The 18,663-nt window shown below is 44.9% G+C and overlaps 1 protein-coding gene across 2 annotated transcripts; it reads left to right on the plus strand.

Annotated features, from left to right (window-relative positions):
• The first annotated feature begins 1,180 nt into the window (after positions 1-1,180).
• Positions 1,181-17,819, plus strand: LOC310768834 (neural cell adhesion molecule 2-like). 2 transcript variants are annotated; one of them, XM_083627681.1, is made up of 9 exons: positions 1,181-1,306; positions 3,260-3,349; positions 7,314-7,526; positions 8,634-8,780; positions 9,306-9,446; positions 10,067-10,257; positions 13,705-13,798; positions 15,089-15,263; positions 16,590-17,819. In XM_083627681.1, the coding sequence occupies exons 1-9, from the start codon at positions 1,267-1,269 to the stop codon at positions 16,648-16,650; spliced, it is 1,152 nt and encodes a 383-aa protein (XP_083483807.1). In that variant the 5' UTR covers positions 1,181-1,266; the 3' UTR covers positions 16,651-17,819. The 2 variants fall into 2 exon arrangements, 1 of the variants encoding a protein (XP_083483807.1); XR_014551376.1 differs by having other exon boundaries at positions 1,196-1,306; positions 15,089-15,681; positions 15,927-17,819.
• Positions 17,820-18,663: the final 844 nt, after the last annotated feature.

Here is an 18,663-nt window from a genome sequence, read left to right on the forward strand (position 1 = left end):
GGAGAGGAATTTCCCACAGGTATCTGGTTGGCTGCATTGAAAACAGGGTGCTGGGCTGGATGGACCAATGGCCTGATCCAGGACGGGCTGGGTGAGTGATCTCCATAGCGGGTGGCTCTTGAGGAGCAGCACCCCACAAGATTGAATCCTCTGGCTGCTGCTACAGAGTACTGCTCCTCAAGAGTATTCCGTGTATGGCAGGGTCTTGTGATGCAGCGCTTCTTCACCTGATCAGAGCCCCTCTGCTCTCCATCAGGTGGAAGGCTGTATGTTTAACTAGGGTTTAAAAAGCTCTCATTAAACATCAGTCCTTCACCCGACTTGTTTCAGGGATGGATCTGGGGCTGGGCAGGTGTTCCCTGGGGCAACTCGGATTGGGTGCCTGGATTGGGGCCTTGGGATGGATCAAGGTGTGTGTGTGTGTGTGTGTTCACATCCCTACTAGGACTTGTCCTTCCTATTGTATTATTGAATGAGCTTTTAAATGAATTTTGTATTGTACATTTGGCTTTCCTTTTTTTTTTAAAAAATGGTTTTTAATTGATTTTATCTGTCTGCATTTTGTTATTAAGTTGCATCGACACTATTTATTTTTATAAAGCGACTAACAAATGTAACACTTCGCTAGCTAAATAGCAAGTGTGGAGTGCAACAAAATGTTTCAGTGTGTAGTGCTGCTGTTGAGAATTCCAGCTAGGCCACACAGCCCAAGTTTCCTTCGAGTTTATCCCATTCCATTCTGCCACCCCTAATTCCGCCTCCCTCTAGCAAACACCCAGCATTCTGTGGCGATGGATTATGCTCAATCCTCATTGAGATATTCTATTTTGAATTTTTTCTTTCTCTTTCTCCTCCAAATCTTGGAGTTCTGCCACTTGAGCATGCTGGTGCTACCCTCTTGCATCTTAATGGTACTGTTTTGACTAGGTAGCCATCGTAGCTGAGCACCTGAGTTTGCTGAAATATAGGCAAATGCACACTTGGAAATGCATATCCACATGCCTGCACAAGCGTGCATGTACACAAATCTTCCTATTTTCTTTCTCGCCTCCCACCCTGACTTCCTGCTCCAGCCGTTTTCCTCCCCCCCCCCCCATGCCACAGGGGCACACAGCAGGGAGGAAAGAAAAAGGTGGGAGGGAGAGGGAGGGAGGGTGGTGGGTGGGCGAAAAAGCCTTATAAATATCCCAGGACCCAGGAGTCCCTGTTCCAAACTGCTGGTGCTGAAAGGCAAAGGAGCCTAATTCCTATCCCCACCTTTTAAAGATGGAACCAGGGAGATTCCTCATTTTCATGTTTGCAGCAGGTAAGATGAATGAATGAATGAAAGGGCTCCTGTTCCATGAAGGGAGTTTGTGGGTGTCTAGACTGCACCCCCCACAGTCCCTTAGTATTAGCTCTTTGGCTATTTTGTTCCTTCCTCTTTTTCTTTAAGGGAGCAAGTGAGACCTGCAACAAAATATTGCAGTGCGATGTGCCCCTCTTCAAGGTCCTAGCCAGTCTGGCATACCCTCTCCCAGAATACTGCATCCCATTATCCTTCCTCCAATTTTCCTCAGTGCTTTGTGGCCACTGACCACGCATGGTCCTAATCAGATGTCTCTTGCCTTTTAATCTATGATATATTTCCTACCTCTCCAACCCCCTCTCTGCCCCAATGGTACTTCTGCAAACTTTGGGGGATCTCTGAAGCCCAGCAATGCTTCCTTCTTGCATGGGGATATTGTGGGCTGCCTGGGCATTTGGGCTACAAAAGCACAGAGGATGAGTTCGTGATGGGCTGAAGTGCCTCTAGATCAGAAGGCTTCTGCAAGTAATCTCAAATCTAGAAAATCTAGGAATGTACCAAGCCAGCCAGTTTGTCCATCTCACCCAGCAATATCTGCTCTGACTGGCAGAAACTCTCCAGAATCTAAGGCAGAAAAAGGTCTTTCCCCGTTACTTGCTCTCCCTATCCTGCTAACTGGAGATGCCAGCTGAACTGCCATTTGCCCTAGCTCAAACCTGCAAGCAAATGTTTTGCTTAGTTTTTCTAACGGCAAATTACTGCTGCTGCTGCTGCTGCTGTTTTCTGAATGCCTAACAGGATAGTTTTGAACGAGTCAACACCTATTTTGGGTTCTAGTTCATGCTAGACCTATTCAGGGTAAAGTAAAGGGACCCCTGACCATTAGGTCCAGTCGTGACCGACTCTGGGGTTGTGGCGCTCATCTCGCTTTATTGGCTGAGGGAGCCGGCGTACAGCTTCTGGATCATGTGGCCAGCATGACTAAGCCACTTCTGGCGAACCAGAGCAGCACACGGAAACGCCGTTTACCTTCCCGCCAGAGTGGTACCTATTTATCTATTTGCACTTTGACGTGCTTTCGAACTGCTAGGTTGGCAGAGCAGGGACCAAGCAACGGGAGCTCACCCTGTCGCGGGGATTCAAACCACCAACCTTCTGATCAGCAAGTCCTAGGCTCTGTGGTTTAACCCACAGCGCCACCCGCGTCGAAAACCATGACTATGATAAGGGGCATGATACTGTTTTGATTGTATAGTGCAGTTGGAACCACTGAAATTAATAGCCATGACTTAGGTTCCAACTGCACTATACAATCAAAACAATAGTCATGGTTTTCCCCAGCTCCAGATTCCTGGAAAGCATACTTGGTTGAGGATTGTTAAGAGACTCCCCAGAACTACAATTCCCAGATGCCCCTGGGAAGAGGGATTGATAAACCACTCTGAGAAATGTAACTCTGGGGGTGGGGGTGGGGATTGGGAGCCTTTCCTAACAACTCAGCACCTTAACAAACAACAGCTCCTAGAATTCTTTGGGGGAATGTTTATAGTGGTATCATAATGCTTTAAACGTATGGTGTGAGTGGGGTCAAAGAAAGGACACTTTCTCCCCCTTTTGAGTGATTTCCCCTGTATTTACATTTAGCTGACTCACCGGTGTAGTGACTGAAATGTGGATAATCAACCCATTAATTTTACTGGACTCCAAAGTGGTCCAGGGCATGTTTTGTTGTTGTTGCACCATGCAATTATACAGCTGCACCCTGGCGTCACTGTGAGGTTGCTGAGGATCATGAGGGGATGCCTCTTCAATAATCTGCTGCTTAAGTGGTGCCCTGAGCACTATTGCCACTGGCTGTGGCTGCTTGGAGTGCTTGCTTGTGCTGGTTGGCCAGCCCTGACTAGATGCTCTGAGCTAAAAGGACTTTGCCTTGTGCTTGGACCAAACAATGTGCTTCTTTCCTCTTCCTAGGGGCTGTTCACTCCGCCAAGACGTCTCTGGAGATCATTCCTGGCAATGGGGACGTGCAGCTGGGCGAGAAAGCGTACTTCTTGTGCAAAGGTGAAAGCGGATAATGGAGAGCTTGTGCATGAATATGCATCAAAGCAGGAGCCAGCACAGTATTTGGGGACCCTGCAGGGTGATCTGAGTGGCAGAGCACCTGCTTGCATATAGAAGGCCCCAGGTTCAAAACCCCAGCATCTCTTCCCTGTCTGAAACCTGAGAGATTTGCTGCTGCCAGTCAATAGAGACCAGCAGTGGGGAACTGGTTGATTCCCCTTACCCAGACTGTCTGGGATAGCTCAGCCGGTAGAGAATGAGACTCTTCATCTCAAGGTCATGGGTTTGAGGCCCCCCCCCCCGTTGCTTTTTTAAATTGTATTTATGCTTTTCAGATTTATGCTTTTCACTAGTTTTACAATCATTTTAACATTTCAGAACTTGACTTCCTTTCCTCTCTTTCTGCGGTTCCTTAAATTTATTTTTAATACCTTCTTCAAATTAACTTAATTTCCTCATTTAGTCATCTACTTTAAATATATACTCTTATATAAAACTGCAGGTTATTACAACAATACTGCCAGTGTTCTTATTTGTTTACAATTTATCTGTAAATATTCAATAGAACATTTCTTTTATTTAAAAAGTTTGTTATCTTCCGGTAAGTTTCACCATTTCTGTATATTCTGTAAGTTTTTGTATCCATTCTTCCTTTGCTGGGACTTCTGCTTCTTTCCATTTCTGGGAGAGTAACATTCTTGCCGCTGTAGTAGCATACAGGTTTCTATACAGTTTAGGTAGTTCTGTCCCCTATAATTCCCAGCACATTGGGCAAATGATTCCTGCATTTGAAGGGGTTGGACTAGATGACCCCCGGGTTCCCTTCCAACTCTACAATTCTATGATTCTAAAAATATTGTTAGGGGAATTTGCTTACCCAGCCTGCACTAAGGAGGTGTGTCAAGGACGTTTGTGCAGGAAAAGCTCAGCCTTGACCCAGCCTGATAAGAGTGAGCATCCTCTTCTTCCAGCTGGATCAGGCATCCAGCTGTGATGGCGCAGGGTGACTTTCCCTCCGTGAACAGGACTTGGGGCACATCCACAGTCCTGTTTGCCCCGTGATTATCATAGAATTGTAGAGTTGGAAGGGGAAGGAGAGGTTCTTTTTTTTTGTCCCCGGCAAAACCGGCTGCATACTGCTCAATGAGAACAAAGGGTTTGTGGCAGAAGATCAGCATTTGTTTCATTTCAGTGGTAAACAGCAGGTTTTTCCAGGGAAAACAGTGGGACAAAAAACATGAACCTTTTGGACCCATGCCTAGGAATCACGGGACAAATGGAAGGAATTGCTGGAAAAACAGAAGTGTGGGTGAGCCCTTAATTTCTATACATGTGTAAAGCTAAGGTGAGAGAATGCCTCTGTATATACCTATGGGTCTGTGGGACTCACCATGGTGGCTTCTCCAATGCCTTTGCCAAATAAACGTGCACCAGTTCTCACCAGAGTGGTGCATGCTCTAGTTACTGGTATCTCTCGCCTGGACTACTGCAATGCACTCTATGTGGGGCTACCTTTGAAGGTGACCCGGAAACTACAACTAATTCAGAATCCAGCAGCTAGACTGGTGACTGGGAGTGGCCGCCGAGACCACATTAACACCAGTCTTGAAAGACCTACACTGGCTCCCAGTACATTTCCAAGCACAATTCAAAGTGATGGTGCTGATCTTTAAAGCCCTAAACGGCCTCGGTCCAGTATACCTGAAGGAGCGTCTCCACCCCCATCGTTCTGCCCGGACACTGAGGTCCAGAGCCGAGGGCCTTCTGGCAGTTCCCTTGCTGCGAGAAGCAAAGCAACGGGAACCAGGCAGAGGGCCTTCTCGGTAGTGGCACCCGCCCTGTGGAATGCCCTCCCACCAGATGTCAAAGAGAAAAACAACTACCAGACTTTTAGAAGACATCTGAAGGCAGCCCTGTTTAGGGAAGCTTTTAATGTTTAATAGACTATTGTATTTTAATATTTTGTTGGAAGCCGCCCAGAGTGACTGGGGAAACCCAGCCAGATGGGCGGGGTATAAATATTTGTTATGTACTGAGTTGAATAGGATCCAAACTGCAGCAGTCTGATTGGTCCTAGAACAATAGGATCCAAAAGGCAGCAGTCTGATTGGTCCTAGAACAATAGGATTCAGAATGCAGCAGTCTGATTGGTCCTAGAACAATTCAGCAGTATGATTGGTTGGCAGGAACCACCCAATCATGCTCCAGATAGAAGTGAATCCACAACCTGATTGACTTACAGTAGAATTCCGGAATTAGCCAATCATGTACAGCCCATTGTGTAAATAATGTATATAAAGCAGATACCTTGAGGGGACTTTCATTCATTCCTCCTCACCACTATGAGCTGAATAAAGAGCATGAAATCACTTTGCGACTCTGAGTATATTTCATTATTATTATTATTATTATTGGACTCTAGTTCCCATTATCCACAGCCAGCATGGCCAGTAGTCAAGAGATGATGGGCACTGTAGTTCAACAGCATCTGCAAGACCTCAGGCTCCCATTCCCTGAGCTAGACAGTGAAGAGCGAGATAAACCAATGGTCTGTCTCGGTATAAGGAAGCTTCCTGTTGGAAAGGTCCACAGCACAGCGACAGAGCACATCTTTTGCAAACAGGTTCAACCCCCAGCATCTCGAGATAGGGCAGGGAAAGCTCACCCCACATCTGAGTCTCCAGAGAGCTGCTGCCGGTCAGTGTAGGCAGCACTGAGCTAAATAGAGCAATGGTCTGACATGCTCCTTCAGAGGACACACCTGCTTTCCTCCACAGTGGACGTTGCTTGCGTTGCCAGTTTGGCCTCTCTCCCACCCTGCTTCTGGGGGTGTGTGTGGTCTGCCTTTAAAAAACTTGTTTAAAATTATATTTGCTGCTTATGCATTTAAATAACCATGCGGCATCTGGTTTGTTTGTTTTTTAAATTTCAATTGTTTGTGGCGACAGGAAGAGGGCTCAGAGGTGGGACAGGCTCCCAGCCGCTCGCTGTTCTATCTGCACATTTCCTTTTGTTTAAAAGTCACAGAACCTCTTCCTTCCCCACCTGCACTCAAGTTGTGTACACAGCATACATTTAAATCATATTCCCACCCACCTCAAAGAATAATGGGAACTGTTAAGGCAGCTGGGAATTATAGCTCTGTAAGGGGTAATCTCTGTTGCTTCCCGGGATCCTTGGTGGGATTTGTCCAGACTTTAATTGTACATAGCTTCGGTCTTCAAGAGATGATTGGATATGTTTGACAACTATATAGTCACTGCCCTTTCCAGAGCGGAGTGGCTCCTGTTTTTGCGAAAATCTGAGCTTTCTTTAAAACAACAACCCACCCATTCATCTAAGATAGTCTGTATGTGTGTGTACAACCTTTCTCTTATACAACTCTCCACTCATTTGATGGAAGGGTTGCCAACTGGGGGGTGGGGGTGCGCTGTGGACATGTTTGCAAAACAGAGAAACTGCTGTATACACTCCACTCTTCTCTTCTCTTCTCTTCTCTTCTCTTCTCTTCTCTTCTCTTCTCTTCTCTTCTCTTCTCTCTCTCTCTCTCTCTCTCTCTCTCTCTCTCTCTCTCTCTCTCTCTCCTGTGACGGGGGTGAGCTCCTGTTGCCCGGTCCCTGCTCCTGCCAACCTAGCAGTTCGAAAGCACGTCAAAGTGCAAGTAGATAAATAGGTACCGCTCCGGCAGGAAGGTAAACGGTGTTTCCATGCGCTGCTCTGGTTTCGCCAGAAGCGACTTAGTCATGCTGGCCACATGACCCAGAAGCTGTACGCCGGCTCCCTCGGCCAATAAAGCGAGATGAGCACCGCAACCCCAGAGTCATCCGCGACTGGACTTAATGGTCAGGGGTCCCTTTGCCTTTACCTATCAATCAGGTCAGGTTTCTCATCATCCCTCCTTCCCTTGCTACCACCCCACCTGGGTGATCTATTAATTGTGCATTTCAATTCCTCCGCATGTCAGTGAGAGCTGGTGGTGAAGCTACCTTGACCTGGACTGACCCAGAGGATACTGACATCGAGGATTCAGAGCTGTACACATTGCGGCATATCGACGAGCAGTCTAAGGGGCTGGAGATGACTCTTCCTGATCCACAGGCGGGAGGGATCTTCACCTGCAAAGGCGACTTTGAGTCTGGAGACACGGCAACTGCCCAGATCAAAATCCGTGTGGTCCGTAAGTGACATTCTATTGACATTCCTGCAATATGCTAGGGCAGGGACCGAGAAGCTCAGATCCAGGGAGGAGGGGATGGATGCGGCCTCCCAGGCCTCTCGACCTGGCCCTTGGGACCCCCAAGGCCACGCAACCTCAAGGGCTCTCTCCTTACTGAAACGTTCCCTTTAATGATGACAATGTCTCTTGGTTGACTGGCTCATCTACATTTGCCCCATTTCTTGCCTCTGGCCTCGCTTGCCGTGTGGCCCCTGAAAACTTGCCCATTAGGGAATGCATCCCTCATATTGAAAAGGGTCCCCCAGTCCTGGTCTAGAGTGACAATAAATTGGGAGTGTTAGGTGAAACTAACCCACCGTAGGTCACATTTACACCATACGTTTACAGTGCTACGATACCACTTTGAACAGTTCATGGCTTCCCACAAAGAAATCTGGGAGCTGTAGTTTCTTAAGGGTGCAGAGGACTGTTAAGAGGCTCCATTCCCCCCACAGAGCTACAGTTCCCAGATTTTCTTGTGAAGAAGAAGAAGAAGAAGAGTTTGGATTTGATATCCCGCTTTATCACTACCCGACGGAGTCTCAAAGCGGCTAACATTCTCCTTTCCCTTCCTCCCCCACAACAAACACTCTGTGAGGTGAGTGGGGCTGACAGACTTCAGAGAAGTGTGACTAGCCCAAGGTCACCCAGCAGCTGCATGTGGAGGAGCGGAGACGCGAACCCAGTTCCCCAGATTATGAGTCTGTCGCTCTTAACCACTACACCACACTGGCTCTCAAGACGGATGAACTGTTAAACCACTCTCTGTGTCCCCCCATCATATCCTTATAAACAGCAGGCAATTAGGTCAACGCAAAAGATAAGGTTAGGCTCCCTCTGCCCCCTGGTTTGAACACCGTGTACATAGCTCATCATACCATGATGTCACCAAGTGCAGTCCAGTCCACCTGACCCTGACTTTTTACCCCAAGTTGTGATTTGCCTGTGGAAGGTCCCAGGTTCAATTGTTATTGTCTTCAGTTGGGGCCAGAAATCCTGGAGAAGTACTGCCAGTCAGCTAGATGGCTTGGCTCGGTACAAATCAACTTCCCATGTTCCTATCCATAGAGAGACCGAAGTTTGTGACCCCCATGGAGCCCACGAAGGAAGTTGTTGAGGGCACAAGTGTAGCCTTTGATTGTCAAGCCACTGGAATCCCACCACCGACTGTACGATGGACCTTTGGCAACCAGGAAATCAGTAAGATCGGAGATGGTGAGTAGGATATTCTGTTCAGAGGTGCCCCTAGATAGAAAACCCACTCGCACCTCTGCTATTTTGCTTCTCCTGTACTATTAGAGGACAAGGGGTTAATACAACATCTCTTGACCGCTGCCTAAATTATTATTTGACAAAACTTGGGTGGGGGGAAGAGAATGGATGACTAAAATCTTGACCATTGTATGCAGGGTTAAGCTCACACATATGGTTAGAACCAGACAGAGCATAGACAATGTCTTTATGGAGAAATGAAGTCTCTTTCTAATTTATTTTGAAGCAATAAGGTACAGGATAATGCAAACCCATTTGTGTTACTTTGAAATGTGTTATACTGATCTGTCATTGGTTATTTGTTATTGGCTGATCTTGATTTAGGTGCAGGTATTTGTCTTGCTCAATGTTCAGTTCTCGGAATCCCTTTTGCTTTTGGCATTTGTTATGATATTTTGCTAGTATGTACCTGCAAAAAATATATATCCCACTATCACCACTGCTAATTTGCTTCTCCTTTCTGGGCAGGAGGACGAGTCTCCGTGCTTGCAAATGGGACGTTGGTGGTAAAGGACTCCCAACCCTCAGATGCTGGTGTCCACACCTGCGAGGCCAGCATTAAAGAGCGGAATGAAACTGTTGTCATGGACGTCTCCCTCAATATTAAATGTAAGAGATGTTTGGGGTCTCTTAGCACAGGGCTGGGAGATAGGAGCCTTGGTCTCTGTTGGGCTGCCAGGGTTGTAAATTTGGTTGTATGCAGAGTGGATGGACCTAACCATAGGTAAAGTTTAGGAAGCAAGAAGTGGATGGGTCTTTTGATTTGGAAAGAGAAGGGTAGGGCTGAGAGAGATTCCTGCCTGAGGCCTTGGAGAGCTGCTGCCAGTCAGTACAGTGGTACCTCAGGTTACAGATGCTTCAGTTTACAGACTCCACTAACCCAGAATTAGTACCTCGGGTTAAGAACTTTATGTCAGGATGAGAACAGAAATTGCACGGCAGCAGCGGGAAGCCCCATTAGCTAAAGTGGTACCTCAGGTTAAGAACAGTTTCAGGTTAAGAATGGACCTCCAGAACGAATTAAGTTCTTAACCCGAGGTACCACTGTATAGATAATACCCACATTCTTTATTGCGGTCCAAAGACCAGCAAACAATTTTTCAAAAGCAAAGTACATCAGAAATACAGAAAATATATTACTTGGCAGTCACTATGTTTTACCCAGAGGTAAAATAATGGCAAAAGCTAGCTTCCTATGTAACAAATGTCAATCTGCTTTGCTTTCCCAGTCACTCCAAGGATAGAGCTCCTCACAGGTGACTCATTTGCCACCCCGATTGGGACACCTGCCCAATACAACTTCAGCATCTTGGCTTACCCTCCCCCCTCTGTCTCCATTGCTTGGAAGGGGAAGGTTTTCAAAGGTGATGATATCAAGAAAGTGGTGCAGGACCAAGACAGACATACGTATTCCTTTGAGGTAAGGCTGTTTTGAATTACAACTTGCATCGTCCCTGAGCATTGGTCAACAGCCAACTCATTCCCGACAAATTGGTCAGTTTCAGTTTCAGTTTCTCTCAGTTCCTCATCCCCACTTCTCCAATCTTAAATTCAGTTCTGCACTTTCCCTTATCAGTTTGCATTTTTTTAAAAAAAAAATCTTCATGAAAATTCAGCAGCATTTTAGGGAGCAGTTGTCAGAATATATATGAATTTTGGAGTGTTATTTTGCCTAACATAGTATGGGGTGTTAGGGGAGGGGTAGTTCTTCTGGTTGGGGGCACATTGTGCTCCTTCTGGGGTTGTTTGTTCACCTTTGGTCCCCACCTTGCACTCAGCTCTCACATGTGGCTGCTAGAATCTGTCGGCATGCAACAACGGCCAAACCCCAGGAAAGGCTTTGACTGGTCAACTAAACCAGGTGCGGGTAGCCAATGAATCCTTGCTGAGTTAAGATGCTTCCTCTGCATGTGAAGACAGGCTCTGGCAGATTGAGCGGACAAGAGCAATTCTGGGTCCAACAATTAAGCAGGCAATTTCTGCATGTGCTGTAGAGGGAAGTGAGGGGCAGATGGGGCTCCTCAACCTGGAAAGATAGCCCATCTAGAAGAAGGAAAACGCTGATCCTAAACCTCCACTGCTTTGTATGACATCTATGGGAGAAGGAAAGGCTAAGGAGTGAACCCTACACAAATCTGGAGTGGACTCCCTAAGGTGGTTTGATGGCGTCTTGTACGTCTCCTTCCAGCAACTCCTGCAGCCAGGCTGGTGCCAAAGGTATTGCTCTGCTTTCCTTTGGACCACATCAGCAATGGCCAGAGTGGGGCCCAGGACCTGCATACACACAGGACTCAGCTACATTAGTAAAGAAACAGCGATTTGACTGCACTATAGACATGCAACAACAGATGGCGCAAGAGAGCAGGAAATTTTAAAACCCCATTTTCCATAGAGATTTATTTTCTTTTGTTATAACGATCTAATTTCTGACTTAATTATAGTCCCCCCCCCCCCGTGTCTAGATCCACCCACAGTCCAGGCTTGCATCCTAGGGAGGTCACTTTGGTGCTGCTAACTAGCAGTTTGACTCCCCCCCCCCGAGGCACACTCCATTGTCTCTTGAGACAGATGGATGCCAACAGTATATTTTTAACACGGTCATTTCTGCAAACATATGCACATCTATGCATGTTCCCCCCTATTATGGAAGTGTATGCTTTTCATTTGGAGGATTGCATCACAAAATTAGCAGAAGTTTCAGCTCTGAGGGAGAGCTATGCTTCATTTTATATCAAAATAGTCCGGCATGAAAATCCCCAAACTAGGTTCCATGGGTGACTCTGAGTCAACTCCCTGGGATAGTTTATTGTTGCACATTGTTTCTAAATTTCTTGTTGTACATTGTTTTAATTGTCTGTTTTAACCATATTTGCACACCAGTTTCTAATGCTGTGAGTGTCCTCTGTTTCAGAGGCTTCTACTCTGCAGCCTCTTACAGTTGTTTTAACTGCATGTTTTTATTTATTTTTAGTTTTTATCTGTTTTAATTATCAGTTTTTATCCATCCATTATCCGTGTTTAATCTTGTATTTTATTCAGATGTTTTATCCTATGCTTGTTCCTTTGTCCTTATTTGCTCCAACATTTATCAGTTTAAAAAAATCTTAACTGCTATTTTATTTATATGTGGTTTTTTTATCCTGGTCTGTGACCGTAATAAAGTTCATTCATTCATTCATTCATTCATTCATTCATTCAAACTGAACTGGATTTCTCCTCCATCCCTAATGAGGACTGAACATGTTCAGTGGCCATGGAAGACCAACCAATTGTTTCATATGTGTGTGTGTTTGTGTGTGTTGGGATCTAAAACTGGCGGTGGTAGCAAATGGAACATCTTGGAAAGGGATATGACTGACTAGAATGGAATCCTGAACAGGAGCACTCCTCAGTGAAACATTTGTCTTAGGATCCACTTATAAGGACTGACTCATAAGATATAAGCCAGGAAAGCATGTCTGCCATTAATGATTTTTAAATAAATATCTTCATTCAATTCTCTTTTCCAAAATGTGCAACCATAGCAACACCATTATAGAATCATAGAATCATAGAATAGAATCATAGAATCATAGAGTTGGAAGAGACCACAAGGGCCATCGAGTCCAACCCCCTGCCAAGCAGGAAAAACAGCAACATTTTTTTTTACATTGGAACACCCAGAGATGTGGCTAGATCATTTCATACTCTGGACTGAGTGAGCTTACAGGGGTCCCCCTTCAAAGGAACCCCCAAATCCCACTAAACACTTCTTGAAAACTCAGTGATGATCTCAGATGGCCTTTTCTGTAAGTTGGGGAAGCTGTCTACTGTGCCTGGTTTTTTGTTTTTAAAAAAATGAAAATCAAATGAAAATTTTAATGTAAACTTTATGGAGATCAGTGAGTGGGTTTTTTTTTATAAAAAAAGTAAGGTAAAAGGAAGAACTTCATTCAAAAACAAAATAAGTGAGCCCACCAATTGCAGGTGCATAGTAGCCAGCGTTTTCAGTTTCCCATGCTGATATGTTATGCTAACTGCTTCTTCATACACTGCCTTTCAGGCAAGAAGGCCCCCAAGACAGCTCACAAAACATACAGGCAAATACAATAATGTAAAAACAAACACTATAGATTATACCAATTCAAGACATTTCTAAAGTCTTAAAAACCAAACACATCCAAAAGGCAAAGAACATTCCCTGTAAAAATGCAAAGAGATGGCAAGAATGCTTAAGCAGCGCCTCCACCTTATAAGGACCCAGACAGGGAACGTGGGGCAAGGCAGATGGACAAATTGCCCTTGGTGGTTCTAGCAGCTTAACGTTTCCCTTGAGGCATTTGCAGATAAGGAAGTGCTGGCAGCTAGGGAGGCTGAAGAGCATTTGAAGAACATTTAATGAAAGATCTCTCTCTCTCTCTCTCTCTCTCTCTCTCTCTCTCTCTCTCTCACACACACACACACACCAGTTGTTCACTTCACAATGAAAGGGTAAACTCAACCCCACAAGAGTTGGGTGAGGGGCTACTCCATGAAATCACCCCTCCTTGAATTGTTGGGTTAAGTTCATGAATTTTAGACTGGATCACTGTTTCTGCTCAGCCCTAGTAAATGAACAATATCAAGCCACCAATGGTTGCTGAGGACACCTGCAGTGTAAGCCACTCTGCAACCTGGTGCCCTCCAGATGTTTCAGACTATAACCCCATGGTCAGGAATGCTGGGAGTTGTAGTCTAGCAGCATCTGGAGGGCAGCAGGCTCGAGAAGGCAGGTGCAAGTTTTGGAAAAAGAAAACCTCCTAAGTGTTCCTTCACTTGTCATAGCAGAATACTATTCCACTTCACATTTTGATGCATCTTAAATTCTCCTTTTTAATTTTGGTTCTAGTTCACGCCAACATCACAAGAGGATCTCTCAGAACTGCTAATAACAGCTGCCAATGATCAGGGTAGCAGCAAGAAGAAGGTTACTCTTCAAGGAGGTGAGTTGCAAACAATTGGCTTAATGTCAGAATGTTGACACTAACCTGGAGAAGAGAAGACTGAGAGGTGATATTAGATTCAGGTCGGTAGCCTGGTCTCAATAGAGATATTAGATTCTTGTCTCATTGCATGTGCTAAAGCTAGTTTTGGTCATCTGCATACTATCCCCTGCTTTTTCCTGTAGGACTAATTGCTGTTGTCAACAGGTTTACCATACCCATTGAGTCAATCACCCATCTCCTATTACCACTCTTAGAAAAACCCCACCCCACCCTCCCACTATATATAAGGGTCTGGTGACTTCTGTTTCAGTGTATCTGAAGAAGTGTGGATGCACACAAAAACTTATACCCAGAACAAACTTAGTTGGTCTCTAAGGTGCTACTGGACAATTTTTTAATTTATTTTGAGAGGTGGTATGCCAGCTATCTTCAAATATCTGAAGGGTTGGAGCATGGAGCAAGCTTATTTTCTTCTGCTCCAGAGGGTGGGTAGGTAGGACCTGAGGCAATGGATTCAAATGACAAGAAATGAGATTTCAACTAAAAATTAAGAACTTTCTGGTGGTAAGCAAATTAATTAAGTGGCAGATTTATGAATAATTTTTTCAAAATCAACAATCCTTCTGGTCAGCCTGAACACAAGGGATCTCAACTGGCTTCTCTCTTAACTCTCTCCTAGCCATAAGCCCTTGGTGGCTTTAAATACCTAGGAATAGCTCTCATATTTGACTTTAAATAGGATGAAGGAACCATACAAATGTTTCTGAAAGCATGCAACAGGATCTAAAATAAAATAAAATAGAAGCGTACTAACCTAAGCTGGATCAGTTATTGCGGTAATAAAAATGTCTGTATTACTTAGATTCTCATGTCCCTTTCAGGTACTGCCAGTCCCCTCCCCTTCACTAAAAAATGGCAAAATAAACTCAATTACTTTGTGGCACAAAGCAAAAGATCAAGAGCCAGTCATAAAATCTTATATAGGTCCAAAGGAATTGCAGCTTGAGAAATTGCACTCTATCAAAGGTCCTAGAGAACTTTGAGAACCACAGTATGCCTCACTCCCAGCCAACAATCCTGCTGTTGCTCTCAATGGCTGTCTTTCTTACAGCCACAGTACATGCCAGGAGTCTGGGCTGACTTACCTTCACCTCAGCTTTCCCCCTCCGGCTGGTGCCCTTGCTCACAATGGGGGTCATTCTCTGCTCAAGGCTAGCGAAAGGATTCCTGCATTCTGATGTCCTTCCCATCTGCTCTTGCAAATGGATGTCCTTCTCCCCTTTCCAGACACTCAAGGTTTGGGAACTGGCATCCTTGTGCTCATTGTGTTGATCATCCTCTTGGTGGCTTTGCTGGTGATGGATGTCTTCTGCTACTACAAGCGCCAGCGTGGCTTGCTGATGTATTGTAGGAACAATATCCTGGGCAAAAACTCATCCGGAACAGGCACAGAAAACAATGGGTGAGTTCATATGGGGAAGAGAAGAATAGTCATGGTAGGAAACGAGGACCAAATATTGGCATAGCGATGATGGGAATCTCTTCTTAACCTTCTCCAGTGGTGATCTTCCTCCACCAGTCTTTCATCTACTGATCCCATTCCATGTTTCAGTTGACACCCACAGCAGCCTGATTGGGATGGTGGTGATAGTTCGTAGTGATTTCCGTGGTCCATCAGTTATAGACATGTTTTGACCGTTAAGACTTTCTCAGATATGTCCCAATTGGTCCTGAGTCCTTGGCTTAGAAAACCTTCTCCATCTGCTTTGGGGAAGGTGTCCAAATAATTCCACTAGTGTGTCTGTGGCTGAAAAAAGTCTTTTAGCTGAGCACTTTTCCTTTTGTCGAGAGCCTGTTCTCTACAAACACAACCTTATGTTGTATATCACAAATTCTTCGAATCTAGTACAGTGGTACCTCAGGTTACATACGCTTCAGGTTACAGACTCTGTTAACCCAGAAATAGTGCTTCAGGTTAAGCACTTTGCTTCAGGATGAGAACAGAAATTGTGCTCCGGTGGTGCGGCAGCAGCGGGAGACCCCATTAGCTAAAGTGGTGCTTCAGGTTAAGAACAGTTTCAGGTTAAGTACGGACCTCCGGAGTGAATTAAGTAATTAACCTGAGGTACCACTGTAGTTCAGTTAGTCCAAGGACACCGGGCTAATTGGGACATATCTGAAAAAGATTGGCTGGATCTATAACTGGTTGTTCCATAACATTATTGCCCTATTTATATTATTGATCACTGTTCTTTATCACATGTTTCTTTCTTTTTTAGCACAAGTATACTTTCATCTATGTCAGACTTTTTAAAAAACAAAAAAACCCACACAACTAATTTTGAATGGCAATTGTGCCTCTCGCCCGATAGAAATTTAATTATTGTCACATTTATATTTCACCTTTCATTCAAGGAGCCCAAGGTGGCACTCATGGTTCTCCTCCCCGTTTTATCATCACAATCACCCTGTGAGGTAGGCCAGGCTGACATATGGTGACTGGTTCAAGGTCACCCAATGAGCCTCATGGCCAAGTGGGGATTTGAAGCCTGGTCTCTCCCAGGACCTAGGCTGACAATCTTAACCACTACGCCATACTGGCTTCCTCAAAGAGGGTAGGTTAACCTGACTTGTCTTATTTTTTCTCTCTGTATGTTGCTCTGGGAGCTTTTTTTCAGCTGAAGATTGGAATAAAAAAGGATTCAAAAATTGGAATAAAAAAATGCATAAACAAGCATTTTTATCTATGCTCACCCATGCTTTAGCTTTCCATTATTTGTTTCCACAGGAAAATGCTCTCTAAGTCGGGGAAAAGCACAGTGGTGAATGTTTCTGGCATTGAGGCCTGATTAGTCGACAGCGATGACCTTAGATTGTGCAGGGATGGAGATGGGACTCCATGGCCAAGCTTGGATGAGCTCTTCATCAAAAATGGAAACACAAAAGGCGACTTCCCATATGGGAGAGCTGAGAAAACAGTGTCTCTCTTTCTCATCTCACTTTTTCCTTAACACCCTCCTGCCTGTGGCCCAGTGACCTAACTCTCCTTTTCAGAATAGCCAGTGGGAGCGAAACACCCTCCTCATGCAGCCTTCCTCAACTCTATGCTCTCTAGATGTTGTTGGATTCCAACTCCCATAATTCCAAGCCACCATGGCCCAAACGGTCAAGGATAGGGCTGGGGGGAGAAATTTGATTCCGTTCTCATTTAAAAGCAAACTTACCTAATTTGCACTTCCCGAAACAAGATGCAGAACGAAAGCCAGGCATCCTTTGAAATCCGCCTGTCTCCACATTTTGGAAATGCCGTGGCTCAGCTGAGTAGTGGGTACTAGTGTAAAGTGCATACTAGTGAAGATAACATGCAGCTATGTCTTATATTAGGAAAAGCCACTTGTCAAAAATGTTCATGTTAGGCCAAATTGTATACAAAAAAATGTGTATGGGAGAAATTTGCACTAAAATGCTAATGATCTTTCGTGAGTCCTTTTTTTTTTTAAAAAAAATCACCAATTGATGTGGAAATATGGAGGAGTGAACTTTGGATAAATTAGATAAACAAGACACTGAGAGAAACTGACATTGATGTATTTCTCCATCCCTAAGTCAGCGGTGATGGGTTCTGTAGTTTAGCGACATCAGGAAGGCACCAAGTTGAGGAAAACTGCTCCAGTGTAGGGATGGTCAACCTCTGACCCTCCAAATGTTACTGGACTACAACTCCCATCATCCTTGATCACTGGCCATACTAGCTGAGGCTGATAGGAATTAGGGTCTAACAACATCTGGAGGGCCACAGACTCCCCAACCCCACCCTCATGGTTTCTCTATACCAGGAGCAGACTAGAAATCCCCCCCACCTCATTTTGTTTCTCAGAGCCCTTGTTTCAAGCAAAAAAGTTCTGGGATTTCTCCTTAGAATTGTATGGCCATTTAGAGAATAAACTTTTATTCCTCTGATGCTACCTCTTCTCCATCATCCCTGATCCTTAATCTCAATAAAGCTTCAAAATTGGAACCTGGGTTTGACTGCATACTTTAGTAGCCCAAGGATCTGCTCCCTGCATGCCTGATTGATTGCTCATTCTGGCTTTATCTGACATGAGGAACACAGGCCAGCTTGCCTAGTGGGGAATAGGAAGGCGTTATTTGTTAGTTAGATGTTAGATGTAAGTAGCAGTCATGTCTGGGGGGAAATTAAGAGGTGGTGACAGCCATAAGAAATGGAAACACACTGCATCCTGGCCAACCCCAGATTTCATTATTACCAAGGCCCTGGATGTGTATGTTAAATTACAGTTGCACTGTATTATGGACTTTGCAGTTAGGCCCATGAATGTTTTCATACATATGAAAACTTCAACCATACCACGCCACATAGGTGGGTTTTGTAGTATACCACAATTATGGTGCACTGTGACCATGAAACACATACATGTCAAAACATCTGGGGGTTGACTACAAAGCCCATAATGCAGTACAATTGTGATGAATGTGCATGTATGCATGAAAAGCATCAATGGCCTGAAAAACAGGGATCATTAATATACAATTATCAATGGGAGTCGTCATACATTTTATGCAGTGGACACTTATGGTTGATTTCTGCAAAAAAAAAAATTAACTGCAATAATCACCTGGGCTATTGTACTTGTGCATTCCATTTCTTTAAGGAGTTCAAGGCAGCATATATGGCTGCCACCCCCAATGTTATTCTCACTACCAACCTGTAAGGTAGGCTATGGCTGAGAGACTGCCCCAAGGTCACCTAGTGAGGTTCATGGCTGAGTGAGGATTTGAAACCTGGTCTTGGTCTTCCAGATCTGAAGTTCAATGCTCTAAACCACTACCCCCACTGGCAG

Source organism: Podarcis filfolensis (genome assembly GCF_964270895.1).
Source record: "Podarcis filfolensis genome assembly, chromosome: 8".
NCBI lineage: Eukaryota > Metazoa > Chordata > Lepidosauria > Squamata > Lacertidae > Podarcis > Podarcis filfolensis.